At 39.4% G+C, this 17,896-nt stretch overlaps 1 protein-coding gene across 1 annotated transcript in view; it reads left to right on the forward strand.

Annotated features, from left to right (window-relative positions):
* The window catches only part of NEMF (nuclear export mediator factor), a 31,135-nt gene that overhangs the window by 9,973 nt on the left and 3,266 nt on the right, over positions 1-17,896 (forward strand). Inside the window, exons 12-29 of the mRNA XM_026698781.2 lie at positions 680-757; positions 4,293-4,501; positions 5,036-5,227; positions 5,611-5,674; positions 6,649-6,737; positions 8,129-8,232; positions 8,759-8,821; positions 10,266-10,378; positions 11,619-11,676; positions 12,292-12,350; positions 13,560-13,680; positions 14,023-14,290; positions 15,388-15,430; positions 15,521-15,570; positions 16,063-16,210; positions 16,763-16,840; positions 16,927-17,109; positions 17,237-17,269. Of these exons, the coding sequence (XP_026554566.2) occupies positions 680-757; positions 4,293-4,501; positions 5,036-5,227; positions 5,611-5,674; positions 6,649-6,737; positions 8,129-8,232; positions 8,759-8,821; positions 10,266-10,378; positions 11,619-11,676; positions 12,292-12,350; positions 13,560-13,680; positions 14,023-14,290; positions 15,388-15,430; positions 15,521-15,570; positions 16,063-16,210; positions 16,763-16,840; positions 16,927-17,109; positions 17,237-17,269 (1,953 nt within the window). The remainder of the gene's footprint in view (positions 1-679; positions 758-4,292; positions 4,502-5,035; positions 5,228-5,610; positions 5,675-6,648; positions 6,738-8,128; positions 8,233-8,758; positions 8,822-10,265; positions 10,379-11,618; positions 11,677-12,291; positions 12,351-13,559; positions 13,681-14,022; positions 14,291-15,387; positions 15,431-15,520; positions 15,571-16,062; positions 16,211-16,762; positions 16,841-16,926; positions 17,110-17,236; positions 17,270-17,896) is intronic.

The raw sequence follows: 17,896 nt of genomic DNA on the forward strand, positions 1-17,896 counted from the left end.
TTGATCCTAAGTTACTATTATGGAAATTTTATATTCCTATATATTTTCTCTGTTAATTCTTTTATGCTACTGTAGTTTTAAGAGGAAAATTCTCTTCTCATGGCTATTTTGCTTTTAGAAAACAACAAGTTTAACATCCATGTATTTTTCCTTCTTGTTTTTTTATGTTTGAATTTTCCTCTCTGCTTTTTCATTGTAATTCTGGTATGCTCTCAGCATTAATCCTCCTGAAAAGGTTCTCTCAGATGAAGCTCCACTAAGACTTGAGCATACACAAGTGTATTTTTTTAATTCTTCCCACACTGCTCAAGAGTTTTTAAGTGCCTATATCACAAAAAGGATTGTGAATCCTTGCGTCTAACATTATTTTAACTATTGTTAATTTTGACCATTAAATCTCATCCCAGGATGATCATTCTGAGATTGTTTCCATGATTTCCTCTTCTTTGTTTGTGTTACCCTATTGATTTAAAGGGTAAATATATATATGTATTCAGAGAGGAGGCCTATATTACACTTTTCCCAATTTTGGAATTTACCGTAAAATAAACTGCTTTTTGCCCTCTGTTCAAATGTTGCCATTGCCTTCAGTTCTTCCCATTTTATATGTTACTTTCTCTGTCTATGTTAGAAGAAGGCTCAAATGAATGTTCTCTATCTCTGTGTTTTTTCTTGAAAGGAAAAACAAGCACTGAAGAAGCTGGAAAATGTGCGGAAGGATCACGAATACAGATTAGAAGCTCTTCATCAAGCTCAGGTAGAAACATCGCTTCCTTTAAGTTCAGTGGAAGGCAGCATTATTGCACAGTCTCAGATAGTTTCTCTCGTTCAAGGAATTCTAGCCTAATTTCGGGAAAACAATGTGTTCGTGCTGGAATAAATCTTAAAATTATGAAGTGGAAATGCTGGGTAATTGAGCAAACAATTTACTGTGGCTTCAGCTTCAGATATTCAGAAGAACATCAGGGTGAACATCTCTTTTGTGTGTTTCTGTCATGTTTGTATATTCACTTAAATGCACACACACACACACACACACACACACACACACACACACGCACGCACCCTTCTCCTCAGAACTGTTAGAATGACCATGTAGCAGTGGTGGTATTCTAGCGGTTCAGCCCGATTCTGCTGAGCTGGTAGAAGCAATGAGCAGCAGAGACCGAAAAGGTTCTCTCAGCCACTCTTCTGTTGGGCCCACCCACCTGCACGGACTCCCATACTCACCTTTATCCTCTGTTTTTGAAGCGCAGCTGCTTTTTTTTTTTAAAGCAAATTTTATTGATTTTAACAACAAACAAACAAAACAAAACATCATTAAACATTAAAAACATAAAACCTCTTTCCATTATAAATCTTTACAAGGCAGGTAACACATTATTTTATATCACATTCTTCTAATTTATCCCATTTCCATATAGACACGTAAATTCCCTTTAACAAATTTCACATTATTTCTCTTTACTCTTATTCAATCACATTTCTTTTCTAGTTTATCTGCTATTCAATCATCACATTTATATTTTTCTCTGGCTTGTTTACAGTTGTTCTCATCTGGCCTTCCTCCGAGATTTTATTAATTCTCAATTAAACACACACACATAAAGCACAAAAAAACATAAAACTTCCTTTTAGAAAGTAACTTGGCCCCAGATTACCTCTTTTTGTATGGACTTCAATTAAATTCATGCTCTTCTTATATACCATTACCTATCTTGTTTACCATTTTATATCTTCTATATAACTCCTCCCCACTTATATATTTCATCATACTTTAAGACAATATTTTTATATCTTTTGTCCATTTTTCCATTTACATCTATCTCATTCCCAATATAAAAAAAGAATAATTTCTCCTGAAATCACTAATCAGAGTATGATGCCTTTCTATCATACCCCTAAATTGAAATTTAAAATAACACCTAAGTCCCAATCTGATTCTGCTTAGTACATTCTACTATTTCAAAAACAAATACTACAATAATAAATCTATAATAATCAACACATTAGCCCATTAAACTCTATAATTAAACTAATATTTTAAACATTTCCTTTAATATTTTATTAAAACTTAAATCATTCATTATTAAACATTTTAACATTGTACCTTAATATTTTAATCTTTTATTAAATCTTATAAAATTCTAATTTTCTATTTTTAATACAAATACAACTGCTACAATACTATTATGTGTACTATGCAGAATCCCCCCCCTTTTTTAAAAAGAATCATACATTACCCTTTGTCCCTAAAAAAGATTTTCTTTTTCCCATCTTGTTTTATACCTTTATAACTTTTTCCCCCTTTTCCCTTTCTTTCTTGGCCCACCTGGACTTTTTACCCACTCCTCTCCAAACCTCTGCCTTCTTGGCTTCCCCTTTCTGTTGCATTCTTCTTTCCTTTTGCTTTCTGGCATTATATTGTTTTTGCATCTTATTTTTCTTTTTCATAGATATTTTTTTATGTCTTAAGCCCTTCCTTTTCCCTCCTCTCTTTCTCCTTTCTTTCTTAATCACACTATTTAATTCATTAAAAATGGCTTCTTCTTCCTCCGCTTCTTCCAGCTGTTGTTTAATTTGCTGACACATAGCAAGTGCCATATCTAGAAAACAAAGGGCTTCTCCCATAGCGTCCTTGCCTTCTTTCCTTATTTTTAGATATTGTTTTTTTAGTTCATCGAGAGGTAGAGCCATTATAAACTTTTTCTTCTTCTTTTTCTGTATCCTGTTCTTGTTATTAAGCCAATCAAATATTTCCAAACTTAAAATCCCAAAGTCCCAAAGTCATCAAACAGTCCAGGGAAAGCACAAAATTCTTCCTTTTACAGTTTCTCTTCCTGGGGTAAAGTCAATTAGGGAAAAAAAACCCAATCTGTATTTTGAATCTTTTTTGCAGTTAGCTTCTAATCTCTTTATCTTCAAAGCATCTCCTCCAACAAAGTCTTGGAATAATATTTTTTTTCCAAGCCTCTCTCTTCCCACTTGTAACGAAGGGCTTTAAATTTTTACCTTCTGTTAGAGAGCAGATTTTCCATGTCCATTTGTTAGTTCCATAAGGGAGGGAGAGTAACTTTATCTTTCAACACTTTCCTTCCCCGCTGAGAACCTCCATTAGAAACATTGTAACATCCAAAAAAGAATAGTAATTTTCCAGGTATTAGATATGTCCTTAAAGTCCCGGTTCAGCCAAGAAAAACTTTCATTTTAAAACTTCCTTCTTCTTCCTCCTGCACATTCTTAATCCAGTTGCCGGCTTCTTCGTGGCGGCCATTGAGACCGCCGCTCCACCACCTTGAGAAAAGGGGGTTATTGCCGGCTGGGGAGGGGGTCTGCGATACCCCTCAATCCCTGTCCGGATCCCCCCTATCTTCAGCTACCCCAACAGGGCAGCCTTATCCTCCAGATCCGTCAGGGTCGGAGGCACCAAGACGGCTAGCACAGCAGGGATCGCGGAAAAAGCGAATCCCTGCTGTCACCGAAGCCTGGCAAACCGGAAGCTGAAGCGCAGCTGCTTTTTGCGTGGCATAGCAGAGTGCCACGCGGCAGCTGCTGAAGCAACCGGGAGAGTGCAGGCTTGCAGGAGTTGAGTTGGAGCGCCTCTTCACCTGTGCAAGCACCTCTGCACCTGTGCAAAGTGCATGTTTGGAACGCACGCACATGCCAAGTGTGTGCACGCATGCAAATCACGCCCACCAAGCCACGCCCACCAAACCGGTGGTAAAACTTTTTGAATCCCACCGCTGCCATGTAGTCATGCATAGTGGCTTTCTACAGCAGACAGCTAAATATCTCTGCAGATTGTAAACCACAGAGAATTTTGTGAATGAGGATTGGTGATACATGTAATCAATAAATCTGCCAGCCTTAACTGTGGTCTAGGAACAGCCTATTTTTCACTAAGATCAGTTGTGATCAGGAGTGCACCCACTTCCCAGTTTATTAAATCAGGCATAGCCATTTTATGTTTCCAAATAAATTAAACCTTTTTTTGCCCTTGATCTACAACAATTGCAATACCTATCTTTCTTTTTTCCCTTCAACCTCCCCACTGTTAAATCCCATAATTAGTTACTTCAGTTCACCAGTTATTCTTGAACCATGGTTTTCTGTCAATTCTTGACAACTGACTTGTGTTCCTGTAGCACAATACTCATAGCATAACCAATGTCCAAATACTGGGTCTCAGTACGTTCAGCTCTGAAGTCTTTAGCAAATTCTATTTTTTTTATCTTTGTGATAAAGGGTAAAGCAGTGTCTCATCACTGACTGTCTCTTTTAACTTTCCAAAGGAAATTGACAAGGTGAAAGGTGAGCTTGTGGAAATGAACCTGGAGATAGTTGATCGAGCCATCCAGGTGGTCCGCAGTGCCTTAGCCAACCAGATTGATTGGACAGAGATTGGAGTCATTGTCAAAGAAGCCCAGGCCCAAGGAGACCCAGTGGCAAGTGCCATCAAAGAACTGAAGCTGCAGACAAACCATATCACAATGCTCCTAAAGTAAGTTACCAAGCAGATGAGAGGAGTGCCCTGGAATGGAGCAAGGCCTTTGCCTATCAAGGCAATATTGTATTTTCATATAATGGAAGGGAATCTCTTGACATCCAGATATCAGGCTTCAGTTCTCATCAAGATCAGTTAGAATAACCATACCTTAGGGATCGTGGGAGATGTAGCCCAGTAATTTTCAAGATCAGGAATAGATGACGATTGTTGAATTGAAATTATAGTTGTAGAGCTCGCCATTCTGAAAACGACTTAAAAAAACAACAACTTCCAACCTTTGAAGCTACATGGAAATAAAAGGTCAAGATAAAAAACAAACTCAGGCAAAAAAAAATCATTAACTTGTGTTAACTGTGCAAAATTTTACTGTATATCTTTAGGAATGTAGAACAGAACCAGAATGAAATATTGTGATCAAAATTACTCAGCTACACAGCTACCCTCCGGAATATGAAATATATTAGTTGTTTAAAATGGTTATTAAAAGAGATGCTTCTGGTCAGCAAAACCCTTTTTTTGCTGGATTAGAAACCCCTATGTGATCTCAGAAGAGGACGAGGAGGAAGAGGACGAGGAGGAAAAACCTAAAGCAGAGGTAATAGAAGAATCAAAGGGAAAGAAAAAGAAGAAGAAAGTCAAACAACTCCAGAAGCCTCTGAAGAATCAGCCTATGCTGGTGGATGTGGATCTCAGCTTGTCAGCTTATGCAAATGCCAAAAAGTAAGAAAAGGGTAAGAATTGGCTGGCATACCTTTAAAAGCGGGGCCTTTAGAACGGATTGGTTCAAGAACGAAAATGAGGCCACAATTAGCATTCTATTTAAATCCACTATTTTCTTCCCAGTTAATGTTAATCAAATCATGCTGGATGAGCAAATATGATACCTTGCATATATATTGAAATGTGCTCTCAATTTGGAGAGGGTTGGCCTAGAGCAGGGGTGTCAAACTCACATTGTCACGGCGGCATCACATGACATATCGGGACTTTTTTCCCTTCGCTAAACCGGGTATGGGCATGGCCGGCGCGTGATGCACCTGGCCTGCGGGTTGGGAGTTTGACAGTCCTGGCCTAGAGATATGACATGCTTTCATGTTTCTCAGATATTATGATCACAAGAGACATGCAGCCCGAAAAACCCAGAAAACGGTGGAAGCAGCAGAAAAGGTATATTAGTGGCTTGCTTTCCTTCATTACATACAGAAAAAGAAATTAGAACAGCACTCTTCATAATCTCTACTCAGGCTGATATAATTTTTCTGAAGCTCTGTGCCTTTGGCTTAATCAGCTACACCATTTTTATTTTGTGGCTCATTGATGATGCTGAAGGAGATAGCTTTGCACAATTATTTAATTCACTTTTCAAACCTGGAGCTGCTGTCAAGCAGTGGTTAAGATCAAGAGGTTTAAAGTTTAACTTGGGTTAAACCAGGAATATCTGTGGATGCATTTGGTGGGTTGCTAGTGCAGTAAGTATGGCCCATCATTGAACACTTCTTTACTAGAAGGCCTACTAGTGAGAATGCTCCACGTTTATTCACTAGACTTTTAAGATGTAGTCTTCCATTTCCCATTTTATCTTTGTGGTTTTTTCCTGAGCAAATGGGCACATTTTTAACCAAAGCACTGACCTGAAACTAGTTCCCATTTTTATTATGTAGCATACTTTTGAGCCCTTTTGGAGCCAAGGGATTGTTTTGGAAATAAAGATAATGCCAGAGGTTTTTCATTTCCAGCACGAAACTTTGTTAATCACGTGAGCCTTAAAAATTAATTAACAGGGCTGGTAGAACTGTAAGTGGATTCATAGATGCCCATAGACAGCATGTTGCAAATTCAATATATAATATATTCATATTCATATATAAGATGACAGCTTGTACTAAAATCTAGGCAGACTCACGAAGGTGATCAAAAATACTATTAGTGTAGCAGCATTAGGGTCTATGGAAATTCAGAAAAATAACCTGGATTGCAGTTAGTATGAGAATAATACATTGGTATTATTCTAGAAGAAGATGGCTATTTTTGGGACAGATTTGTTTGATTCATGTTCCAAATATTTGCTGGATGTAGATTGAATTGCTTTGTTAAAAGAAGAAGAACTGCGGTAGATGGTTTTGTTTTGTTCATCTACACAGGCTTTCAAATCAGCAGAAAAGAAGACCAAGCAAACCCTGAAAGAGGTCCAAACAGTTACTACCATTCAGAAGGCTAGAAAGGTTTACTGGTGAGTTTCCTGCCTTAGGAACAAACAAATACCCATTGAGTAGCTTGCTTTTTTTGAGGGGGAAGATGGAGCTGAAAACAGATGTGATTGACCGAGTATTCAGTCATTCTAGAATTTATGATACTAGACTAAAGGTGCAAAAAAATATAGGTTGAGGCTGTATGTGGCCTGCAGACATCACTTCTGAAGTCCATAGAGCCTTGCCTTGATTGGTTGGGCTCAACATTTTTTAGTATATGATAGGATTGGTGATAAGAAGGAAAAAAAAGGTTTTAAAACCTTGCAGTTATTTAAGATATCTGTTCATCCCTTAAAATTCCTGCATCTGCTTCTAGAAAACAGATTTGGCCTCATATAGTTTTGAAGTATAATTCCCAACATGCTGTAATATCCTTGCTAATGTTTCCCAATCTGAAAGAAGTTATACGCCCTTGTTCTAGTACTTTGGTTGCTGTAGATATAGGCCGAGTGCAGAGAATGTACAGTAATCACAACTTCCTTTTTATTTCTTTTTTGGCCAGAGGATGAATTGAACTTCCTTTGCTATATTTTAGAACCAAGTTCTTTAACCTGATGTCTGTCATCTCAAAAGATTGACAGCCAGCATGACCAGTTATAGTCCCAATATACTTTTGAAGGACATAAATTGGAGATGTTTTAGATAGATTGATCCCACAGCTATAATTTAAAACATTTTTAAAAGTGCAGCTTGTGTTCATATGTGCACATTCCTCTGATATTATTTGTGTGTAATTTATATTTGTCTTTGATTCAGAAGCTCAAGTGGGTATATGTATCCTCTCCTTCCCCCCCTTACAATAAAACTCTCTGAGTTACATTGGACGGAAAGAAAGTGACTGGCCCAAAATCACTCAGTGAACTAGAAAATAGAAACTTTCTACTACTATTTCTATATCTTAATATTGTATTTTAAAGTACTTTAAATGATTCTTTAACTATAGCATATGAATGTTTTTAAAATATGGGTTTAAATTGTGAATTCTTTAAATTATGATAAACTACTTATCAATAGTTTAAAACTATTCCAGTGATGGAAGTTTGGTGACACTGCTCCCAGAAATAAATATGTTTTTTAAATAAGATAGTAAGTTGGGAAGAAGTAGAATTGTAGTTTTGAAAAGGCTGCTCCTATTTTTCTAGATTTTTTTCTTCACTTTGCTGTTGTCCTGTATTTCTGCAAAAGCAGAACTCACTGCAGATAAAGTGTTTAGTTTCTGAAATATGATTCTGCACTAATCCTTTTGTTCCACATTTTCATCTGAGTGGGGAGATTGAGGTTAGTAAATGGTGGGCTAAATATTCCTTACACTAAAGACCTTCCAAGAATCCCTTATATCAATATTATCTTTTGGCATGTTGTAATCCAACAGGTTTGAGAAATTCCTGTGGTTCATTAGCTCTGAAAATTACCTTGTTATAGCTGGAAGAGACCAACAACAAAATGAAATGATTGTCAAACGATATTTAAAGCCAGGTGGGTGACTTGGTTCACATTAACCCAGAGTCCTGATGAATATCCTTAACTTGTAAATAATCCTGTGTGATGTTTAAGTGTTTATTTAAGTGTCTTAAAGGCAATTCTGGTGTTGTTTCTTTCTGTGGTATCAATTTAATGTGTAAATATCATTAGGTGATGATCATTTGCTGTTTAGTGTTTATTATTTGTTGTAGTTCAGAGAACAAGAAAGAAACAAAGGATATGTCATGCAAATGTAAAGCCATTGAATAAAGTGGCTCTCATAAGATTACAGTCATATTAATAATGTTGTGTGCTTTTCTGCTAATTCTGGCACTCTGGATGGGGCTACTTATGAACCAGTGGAATAGCAGTGCAGTGGAATAATATTTTCTGTAAGGTGGCGAACACACAGACTATATAGTCCCTTCCTTTAGTGTTGCAGTATATCTTCTTACAATTAAGCCAGAGAAGGCATAGCTTCAGTCAGTGCATGTTTTTATTCTATCATCATAACCGACTTTTCCTGTTTCTTCCATATAAGGTGACATTTATGTCCATGCTGATCTCCATGGAGCAACCAGTTGTGTCATTAAAAATCCATCAGGTAATAGTTTTAGGGAAAAGTGTTTAGAGCAGTGGTCTCCAACCTTCCAGTCTTTGCAGACCTGTTGGGGGGTGGGTGGGGGGTAGAGTAGGAGATGGCTCCATGTGAGTGGTGGGTGAGTGTGTGCACATGTACCCCCTGCTTACACAATTAGAACTACACACATGCGCTTGTCCGCACACATGCGCCGTACTGCGCACGCACATGCATGCACTCACCCACTACTTCCGTGGCCCGATTCTGACTGGGCCTTGGTCTGGTAGTGGGCTATATCCTGGGGATTGGACATCTCTGGTTTAGAGAAAAGGACCCATTAAAAATTAGGGACTCTTAATTGGTTTCAAAATCTTTGGGTCACTGTTAGTGCTTACATTGGGGCAATAGGTTGTAGACTGTTACTTGGAACCCTGACAGATTGTTTTAAACTGGTCTATTTTCTTTTGCAAGTTTTGAAATGGAGAGGACAGATTGTTAATGAGATAGGGATTCATTGATCAATTTCTTGTTTATCCAAGATGGCATTCCTGATTGAGATTGTCCAACAAGTAATTTCTGTAAAAAGCATGCTTGTACTCCTGAGAGTCATGCTTGGTTGCATTAGAGTGGATACAAATTGAACCTAAATTTTGTTTTCTTCATAAATGAGACATGTAGTTGAAAAATTTCTCTTCTCTGAGAAGTCTTCTACATTCAGTGCTTTTGTATGTTCCTAACTTTTGGAGCATGGACTCAAATGATCAGGAAACATCAAATTCCTAGTGGGGCACCTTTTCACCCCCAGTACATTCCAAACAATGGGAACTGTAGAGAAACACATTTGAAGAGTATCAGGATATGGAAAGCGGAAAGGTGACATCTTTATCCTGTTATTTCCAGGATTTCTAACAAAATCAGTGCAGCTTTGTACAATGTCTGTGCACTCTAAAAAAAACCCTTGAATATCAGTTACTAAAGGACACCAGTAGGAGTTGGGTTTTGTATATTGCTTATTGAATGCCCCTGAAGCATATGGTCAGCCTTTTCATCCAAGTGTGTTCATCATCCTCTGAGATAGGATAGCATACAATGGATATGTTGAACCTGGGGCAATATTCCAATATTTGCTGGGGTCAAAAACAAAAAGACAAATGGCATGGCCTTTTCAGGATGTCACTTTTTCAAACTTATCCTGGATTTTAGAATATCCATGACAGAAACACCTAAATGTTCCTTATCCCAAATATTATCAAATAATGGACTCCATATTCTAGGTTTATTTTCTGCTCAGCTTTCCAGAAGGCAGATTTCTGTCTTTTTTTTAAACTGCAGTTTAAAACCAAGTACAGTTTCTAGTACATGTTCCTCAATCCCTCCCTTCCTGACTATTGGAGGATTAGCATAAAGAAAAGTTAAAAGTCATGTTGGTGATGAAATTCTGTAATAATGGCCAATTTTGGGGTTTCAGGAGATCGTATCCCTCCACGGACACTCACCGAAGCAGGCACAATGGCCTTGTGTTACAGCGCAGCCTGGGATGCTCGAGTTATCACTAGCGCCTGGTGGGTGTACCATAATCAGGTAATGAGGTCATGGAAGCTTCCTATCTAAGGGTGTGGCTTATTTTTAAGAAATGAAATATTGTACTGGGGAGTCTACAGATGCCTTGTTTTGGAATCTAACAAAAATATTTTTTAACACTGAATAATTGCAAGACTACTATGATTTCCCACATTGCTTTTATAGCTTGGCTATGGCTTTTTGAGTTTAGTTCTTTATCATGCATTCCTGCTCTCCTGTGCTGGCATACAGATTTGTTAAAGCTACTTGTGGCTTTTCTGTACTGTCCTGGTTAAATTTATTTGTGCTGCTCCCAACAAGAGGATTGTGCATCTAAGTAGAATGTGGAGATGATCAAGTAGCCTCTGTTCCACGAGCATTCTGGGATGGCCGCACAAAGCCATAGAATACTATGGTGCTTGGCCTTTTTCAATCTGAAGCCTTTCCCAAAGACGCTAATGTACAGTTCCAGTCATACAATTAAGCATACAACCAGCATACAATTAAGGGTTAAATTTAGGTAGGGAAGACCATATTCAAATCTTCATTCAACAACGTAGCTCATTGGCTGAATTTGGGCCAATTCACAGACACATTCTCTCTTTCTTGGCCTATCCTACTTCATAGGGTGGCTGTTTGTGGGATATTATTAAGGGAGACCTTCCCATCTGGTATGGTGTCATCTACATCAGGGATCTCCAACTTTGGCAAATTTAAGATTTGTGGACTTCAACTCCCAGAATTCCTTAGCCAACATGGTGGGCTGAGGAATTCTGGGAGTTGAAGTCCACAAATCCTAAAGTTGCCAAGGTTGGAGATCCCTGATCTACTTCCAAAGAAAAGACAAAATGTAAATGAAATAATAAAGGAATAAATAGTCCAATACATTGAGAACATTATCTTATTGAGACAAGACAACAGACTTAATCGTGTTAAGCTCCTCTAATACCAGTCTCAGAAGTAAAAAGCTTTTCATATAAGTTTTTCCAGATTTGTGTTTTTTTTCCTGAAAGCTACAGAATTGTTGGAAATCACCAGGGATGAAAGTTCCAGTTGCTTAATTAGTAGTTCCCCCTTCTCCAGTCCCAGCACATTATATAGCAACCATCGGTGGATCTTCCGAAAACTCTGGCTTTCATTTCTGTTACATGTCCAACCCTCATTCCCACTTTTTTTACGATAAGGTAACCTTTGTGGGTCCCTCTTTGGATGCATATGATCATGTTATTGGTGTTTAATCATCTGGGTAACCTCCATGCAGGTGTCTAAAACTGCTCCCACTGGAGAATATCTGACAACTGGAAGCTTCATGATTAGAGGTAAGATCTCAGAGGAGACGTTTCCTGAGTTCATTTCCTAACTCAGAATGGCTGTTGTGCTAATAGCTGTTCTGAACCAGCTCCCCAAACACGACAAGACCTCTGTAATCAATCAACAATTCCTTTATTAGGAGCTCCAGCAGCCCTGGCAAAAAGTCTCTCTCTCACAGCAGGCTAACAAGTCTGTCTGGCAGGGAGATGAACAGCTGTCTGCCACATCTATTCATCTCCATCCCCTGCCTTTTATCCCCAGAGCTAGGGTGGGCCTTCACTAACAGCGGTAGCTCTTCTTTCCCAAGGATCAGCCCATGGATTTCCACTGCTCTCCTCTCCTCTGCCTTCTGTGCATCTGCGGGTCAGGCATGGACCCAACTGTCCCTCCTATCCTCATCAGCCTTATCTCTCTCCCTGTCTCTGTTTCTCTGCCTCTCTCTCTCTCTCCCCCCTCTGATTCGGCTGCTGGAGGGGCCAGCAGCCAACAGGCCACAACAATAGCCCAGTTCAGCGAGAAGAGGAAATTATGAACCAGACTTCGTATTAATGTTCTTAAGGAGGCCGAGTTTGCTTTTTCATAGAAACCTCTATGATCTAATTTCGTTTCTTTTTTTCCTCCAGGAAAAAAGAATTTTCTTCCCCCTTCTTATCTTATGATGGGCTTCAGTTTCTTATTTAAGGTACCGTGTGCCCTTAAGTTATTGTTTCTTCTTTAGGGATGTATAAAAATGAGGTGCAAGATGTGAACTCCCTAGTATTCCATTTTGCTTTTTACCAGGTTGGCTGTGGGAGAAAGAATATTTTCTCGTCAAGGAGAGTGAAGTTGTGATTTCACTGAAATCCTAGAAGCTCTCACTTGCATGTACCGGTGCTTTGTTTCTTTTTGTTTTTTCAATGTAAAATATTCTATTTTTATTAAGCTTTACATGTATGTACCTTTCTGTTTTACAGTATATTCATAGAGGGTTTATAACATTTTGTAAAAGCAGCCTTAGGTTAAATTTATCTACATGTGTCTGTTCAATTACATTCGTTGTATTTCTTTCTCTCTCTCTCTCTCAACACACACACACACACAATCCAGATTGCAGTGAGTTTTAAAATAGCCTTTCTTAATATTAGTGGGTTTATAACATTTTATAAAAGTGTGCAGAGAGAGACTGAGACAGAGAAAGAGATATTGCAGATTGCAATGAGTTTTAAAATAGCCTTTGTTAATATTAGTGGAGTCTGTTTTGAAATCTGACCATGTGTGTGAATTGAAGGAAGATTTTTTTTTAAGAACTGTTGGGGAGGGAAGAATCAGTCAGCAGAACCTGATTAAAACTCTCTTGCATGATAATAATGAGGCTTTAAAGTAGCCTCTGTCAGTAGCTTCATAACAGTTTTGTGTCTGGTGATTTTTTATTTTTTTTTGAGAAGGAAAAGTTAGCCCACTCTCCTCTCTCAAAATCTATACTTTTCAGACACAAAATGCACTTCACTTTATGGTAAAACTGGAATTTAAGATTCTTTCAAAACAGAATAACACAAATTGGAAGGGACCTTGTAGGTCTTCTAATCTGACCCCCTGCTGAAGCAGAAAACCCTATACCAGGCGTGTCAAACTGGTATCACACACAGGCTCTGCCCATCCCAGGAAAAACAATGTGAAATGTCACGTGATGGCAACGTGATGGCACGAGTTTGACACCTGCACCCTATTACCATTTTAGACAAATGGTTCTCCAGTCTCTTCTTAAAAGACATATGACCATAGTCTGTCAATTGGAGTTTCTGATCCAGGCATCTCTTTCCTTCTTTTCTTTTTTCCCTGTGAGGCAACCAGTCAGATACTGAGAGCTCTGCCTGCATCCAAGGAAAACATGACTTTCTTTATCTGTCTCCAGGTGGATGAATCCTGTGTTTGGAGACACAGGGGTGAGCGGAAAATCAAGGTGCAAGACGAAGACATGGAGACTGTGACCAGTGCCACCAGTGAGCTGGCAGCAGAAGACACAGAGCCCTTGGGTATGCTTTAACCTAGTGCTGCCAAAGAAAGTTATGTTTCTCGAGTCTGGGCTTCCATTTGTATATGGTGCCATTTCTTCTGCTGGGACTCCTTTTCATGACTGTGGACTGCTAGAATGAGATCAGTAAGCTCTGTTGATTCTTCCAAAGTGAAAGTTTCCTCAGATGGGGTTTCCCCAAGGTGAAGTTCTCTTCCTTTGAGATCTTGATCCTCTCTTGAGCCTCCCAGGCAAACCTGTCCTCCTCTTCGTTAATAATTTTTTTTCTTCCTGTTTGCTTGCCTGTCTTAAATCATGAGTGCAATTGAATGTGTGTCCGTTCCTTCTTTGGCTTTTTACCAAGATGCACCAGAGGGAGATGAAAGTAGCAGTGATGATGATGATGCTCATAAAGAGGAGTGCCAAGATAAACCTGAGAATGAAGAAAATATTGCTGAGCTACATAATGAAGAGTGTGATGGGAATGGGGCAGGAGATGCCTTGGTCATGGAAGGATCATCTGATGAAGAGAATGAGAATTTGGAGGAAGAGGAAGATGAACCGACAAGGAATGCTTCAGAGATACTTTTTCCAGACACAACCATTGATCTTTCACATCTTCAGTCCCAAAGGTAATAAAAAGCAGGACTATATTTGCAAAACCATCTTTGGAATATGTGCCAAATACGAGTGTGAAATTTGAGCCTTAGTCTGTGTCATTTCTCTCCTGAAATGTTTTACCAGCTCTTCCCACAGTCCCCTGCCTTAATATTTTTGCGTCTTGTCCAGGAGGAATAGGAGTGTCATAAGCATAATGTCTGTACATTAAAAAAATAAGCTAATCAAATAGTTTGACAATTTGGAACTAATGTTGGTAAAAGTTGGATTTTTTTTTTTAATGGATTGGGTTATGTTTGTGATTTGGGGCATTCTAGTTACTATTAAATTGTTGTTTTTAGTTATTGCACATTTCCCAGGGTCACTTTTGTGAATTTTATTTACATAAGTAAATAAATTTGAAAGAATGGTACAGTAAAGGACGGGGAACAGTTTCTTTCAAGAGTATGCAGGACCTGTGGTGGCCGAATCACATGTTCTAAGAACAGAAGAGCTTTAGTGTTCTAATTGACAGAATGGGCACCAGGATCTATGTTTTGTTATGGAAGTATATACAAAGAACTGTAAGGAAAGTTAATGTAAATGTAAGCTGAGAAAGTATTTTCTGCCTTCTTATGTAAATGTTGGGAGTCAGCTGCTGTCTGACTCAGCTTTTATGTAGGAAACATGAATCTCTTGCTTGAATTTGGCTCCAGCCTTTTTGGCCTTCAGCTTAAGACTTGATTTTTCTCTCAGGTTCTGGGGCCACTATGTTGACAGAGTTGACATGGGTTGGTTAATGCAGGGGTGTCAAACTCACAGCATCATGGCATCATCACATGACATATCGTGACTTTCCCCCCCTTTGCTAAAATGGGTGTGGGCGTGGCCAGCACGTGACACACCCGGCCCGTGGTCCACGAGTTTGACAGCCCTGGTTAATGGATGGATGTGAGTGTTATCAGGACCTCAGCCTAATTTATCCTTTTAAATAGTTGTACTATATTGTATTTTTGTTTGCCACTCAACTCTTTTTGGTAAATGGGTGGCTGTATAAATGTATTTAATAAATAAATAAACTTGCTTCTCACTGGACTGTTCTTGTGAAAAAAGCAACTTTGTTCTATTGTAGATCTCAGCTGAAATTTGCTTTGAAAGATAACATCTCAAGTTTGGTGAGCTATTTCTTGATATCAGAAGACTATTGGCTACAGCTCATCCTGATGAAACAGCTACACTCTCTAACTCTCTCTCTCTTTTTTTAGGGTGACAGCAAGTCTCAGGGGAGGAGACATCTCTCAGCCAAGGAGAGGAGGTGAGAAGGCCTGGATAGGACATTTATATGAATGTTTCTCAGTCTTGGTAATTTGAGACGTATGGACTTCAACTCCCAGGATTCCTTAGCCAGCAAGAGAGTTGAAGGCCATACATCTTAAAGTTGCAACGGATGAGATATACTTATTTACATTTAGCTCTAAGTGGCAGTTTTGCATCTGCCTGTGTAGTTACAGCTATTGCAAGGTGTATTCTTAACCCTAAATGACCCTTTATAGAGTCCTTTATCTTGGTTTTTTGCCTTCCCAAAGAGGTTTATGTAGTATGGAGTCCCACAAGCAAGAATATTGCTTGTGGATTCCATGCTACATAAACTACAGTTTCTATTATGTAGTTATATTGCATACAACAGTTTTTGTTGCCAGCCTGAGATCTCTTTCTTTTCCTCTCTTCTAAGACTTGCGGTATTCTTGATATTTTGAAATAAATTAGCTAGCTGGCAGAAATCGTATGGAATTCTGCTTTCTCTTAGGGAGCTGAAGAAAAAGAAGCCATCAAGCGACCAGGATGATTCTGATCCTCCAAAAGGGAAGGATGAAGATAATTCTCCTCAGCTCCAGCTTTCTCCCAATGATTGTAAGAGTGCTGGCATGCAGCAGCCTGTGAAGAGGAGACAAAAGGTGAGTGTGAGATATGAACTGTGTGCATATTGGGTACTCCTCAGATAGCTTGATCAGTCAGGTGGGCAAAATTCTTGGACCACTGAGAGTTCAGCAAAAAACTATGCCACAGGTCTACAATCCAACATCACCCAGGTACAATAGAAATACAGTTCCAAACAATTGTACCTCATCTGGTAGGCCAATTCAGGCTGTTTGGAATTTGGGTGCTCTGGGATCAAAAGCTCTTTATTTTTTTCTTAATTCTGCAGGGTCCCTTGGCCTTTTACCTGAATGTTTCAGATATCACTGTGCCCTGAATCCTTCTGAGTAATCTGTGGATGCAGGCAAATTGTGCCTGTTTTTAGGCTGCCTGAAAAACCACAGGTGGAGTCCTTCTTGCATGCTTAAACCTCCTTGAGAATGTCTGCATTTCACAATAAGAGAACCATAGTAGATATTTCACAAGTACAAAAAGCTGCATTATTGTGGTTGAAGAGTAACATGTCAGGTTAAGAAAGGCAGTTTGTGACGAGACTTTTCAATTTCACTCTCTTCTGTTTTTGCTCGCAGAGCAAACTGAAAAAAATCAAGGAGAAATACAAGGATCAGGATGATGAGGACCGGGAGCTTATCATGAAGCTGTTGGGAGTAAGGCAAAAATAGAGTTGACTCTCCACCCACCCCACTCTTCATTATAATGTGAAATTTGTCTTCTGATCCTTTTGGTCTTCCAGTCTGCAGGGTCAAACAAGGAAGAGAAACCCAAGAAAGCCAAAAAAGGAAAAACGAATCAGGAATCTGCCAAGAAACAGTCCCAGAAACAAAGGAGGGACCAGAAGCCTGGCCAGGGTGCCAGGATAGAAGAATTAATCCCTGAGCTAGAGGGTGCTTCTTTGGAGGAACATTTGGATGACAAGGTAGAATGATTGATAAAGCAACCACGGGTACTTAAAATAAGATTGAATGGAGTCCCGCAGGTAGTGTTTCTCCCTTTGTCTCTGTCTTGGCTCTCATTTGATGTTTTGTTTCCTTTGACTCTTCCAGGAGGAGCAGGACCAAGATCAAAACATAAATGAGGTAAATTTGAGCTGCTTATTTCTTTTTATTTAGTGGGGGAGGAAAAGGACTTTGGAAAAGTCTCAGATTACTTTATTTGATGGGAGGGCATCATAGCTTGGGGATGAAAAGGGCTTTTCTGTTTTTGTGATAACCCCCCCCCTCTCCTAGTTGATGATACCTTATTGACTCTAAAACAGGGGTGTCAAACTCAATTTTATTGAGGGCCGCATCAGAGTAGTGTTTGACCTTGGGGGGCCAGAGAGGGTGTGGCCAGCTCAAGGTCACTCATTGAGGCTCTGTTTTTGGCTGCGTTGGCTTCCTGGAGCCCTTTGCCAGCAAAAACAGAGCTTAGAGAGGCTGTGCACGGCCTCCCTGGGCTCCATTTTCACTGGCAGAGGGCTCCAGGAGGCTGTCACAGCCAAAAACAGAGCCTGGATGGGCTACACATGGCCTCCCTGAGCTCCGTTTACACTGGCAGAGGGTTGCAGGAGGCCATCATGGCCAAAAATGGAGCCCAGGAGGGCCATGTGTGGCCCTCTCAAGCTCTGTTCTTGCTGGCAGAGGCACCACAGGCTGGTCCTTTCCTGTTTCCAGGGTGGCCTATGGGCCAGATCTAAGCACCACACAGGCCGTGTCCTGCCTGTG

The sequence above is a fragment of the Pseudonaja textilis genome, chromosome 1 (assembly GCF_049901715.1).
Source record: "Pseudonaja textilis isolate UNSWEBS1 chromosome 1, rPseTex1.2, whole genome shotgun sequence".
NCBI classification, from domain to species: Eukaryota; Metazoa; Chordata; class Lepidosauria; order Squamata; family Elapidae; genus Pseudonaja; species Pseudonaja textilis.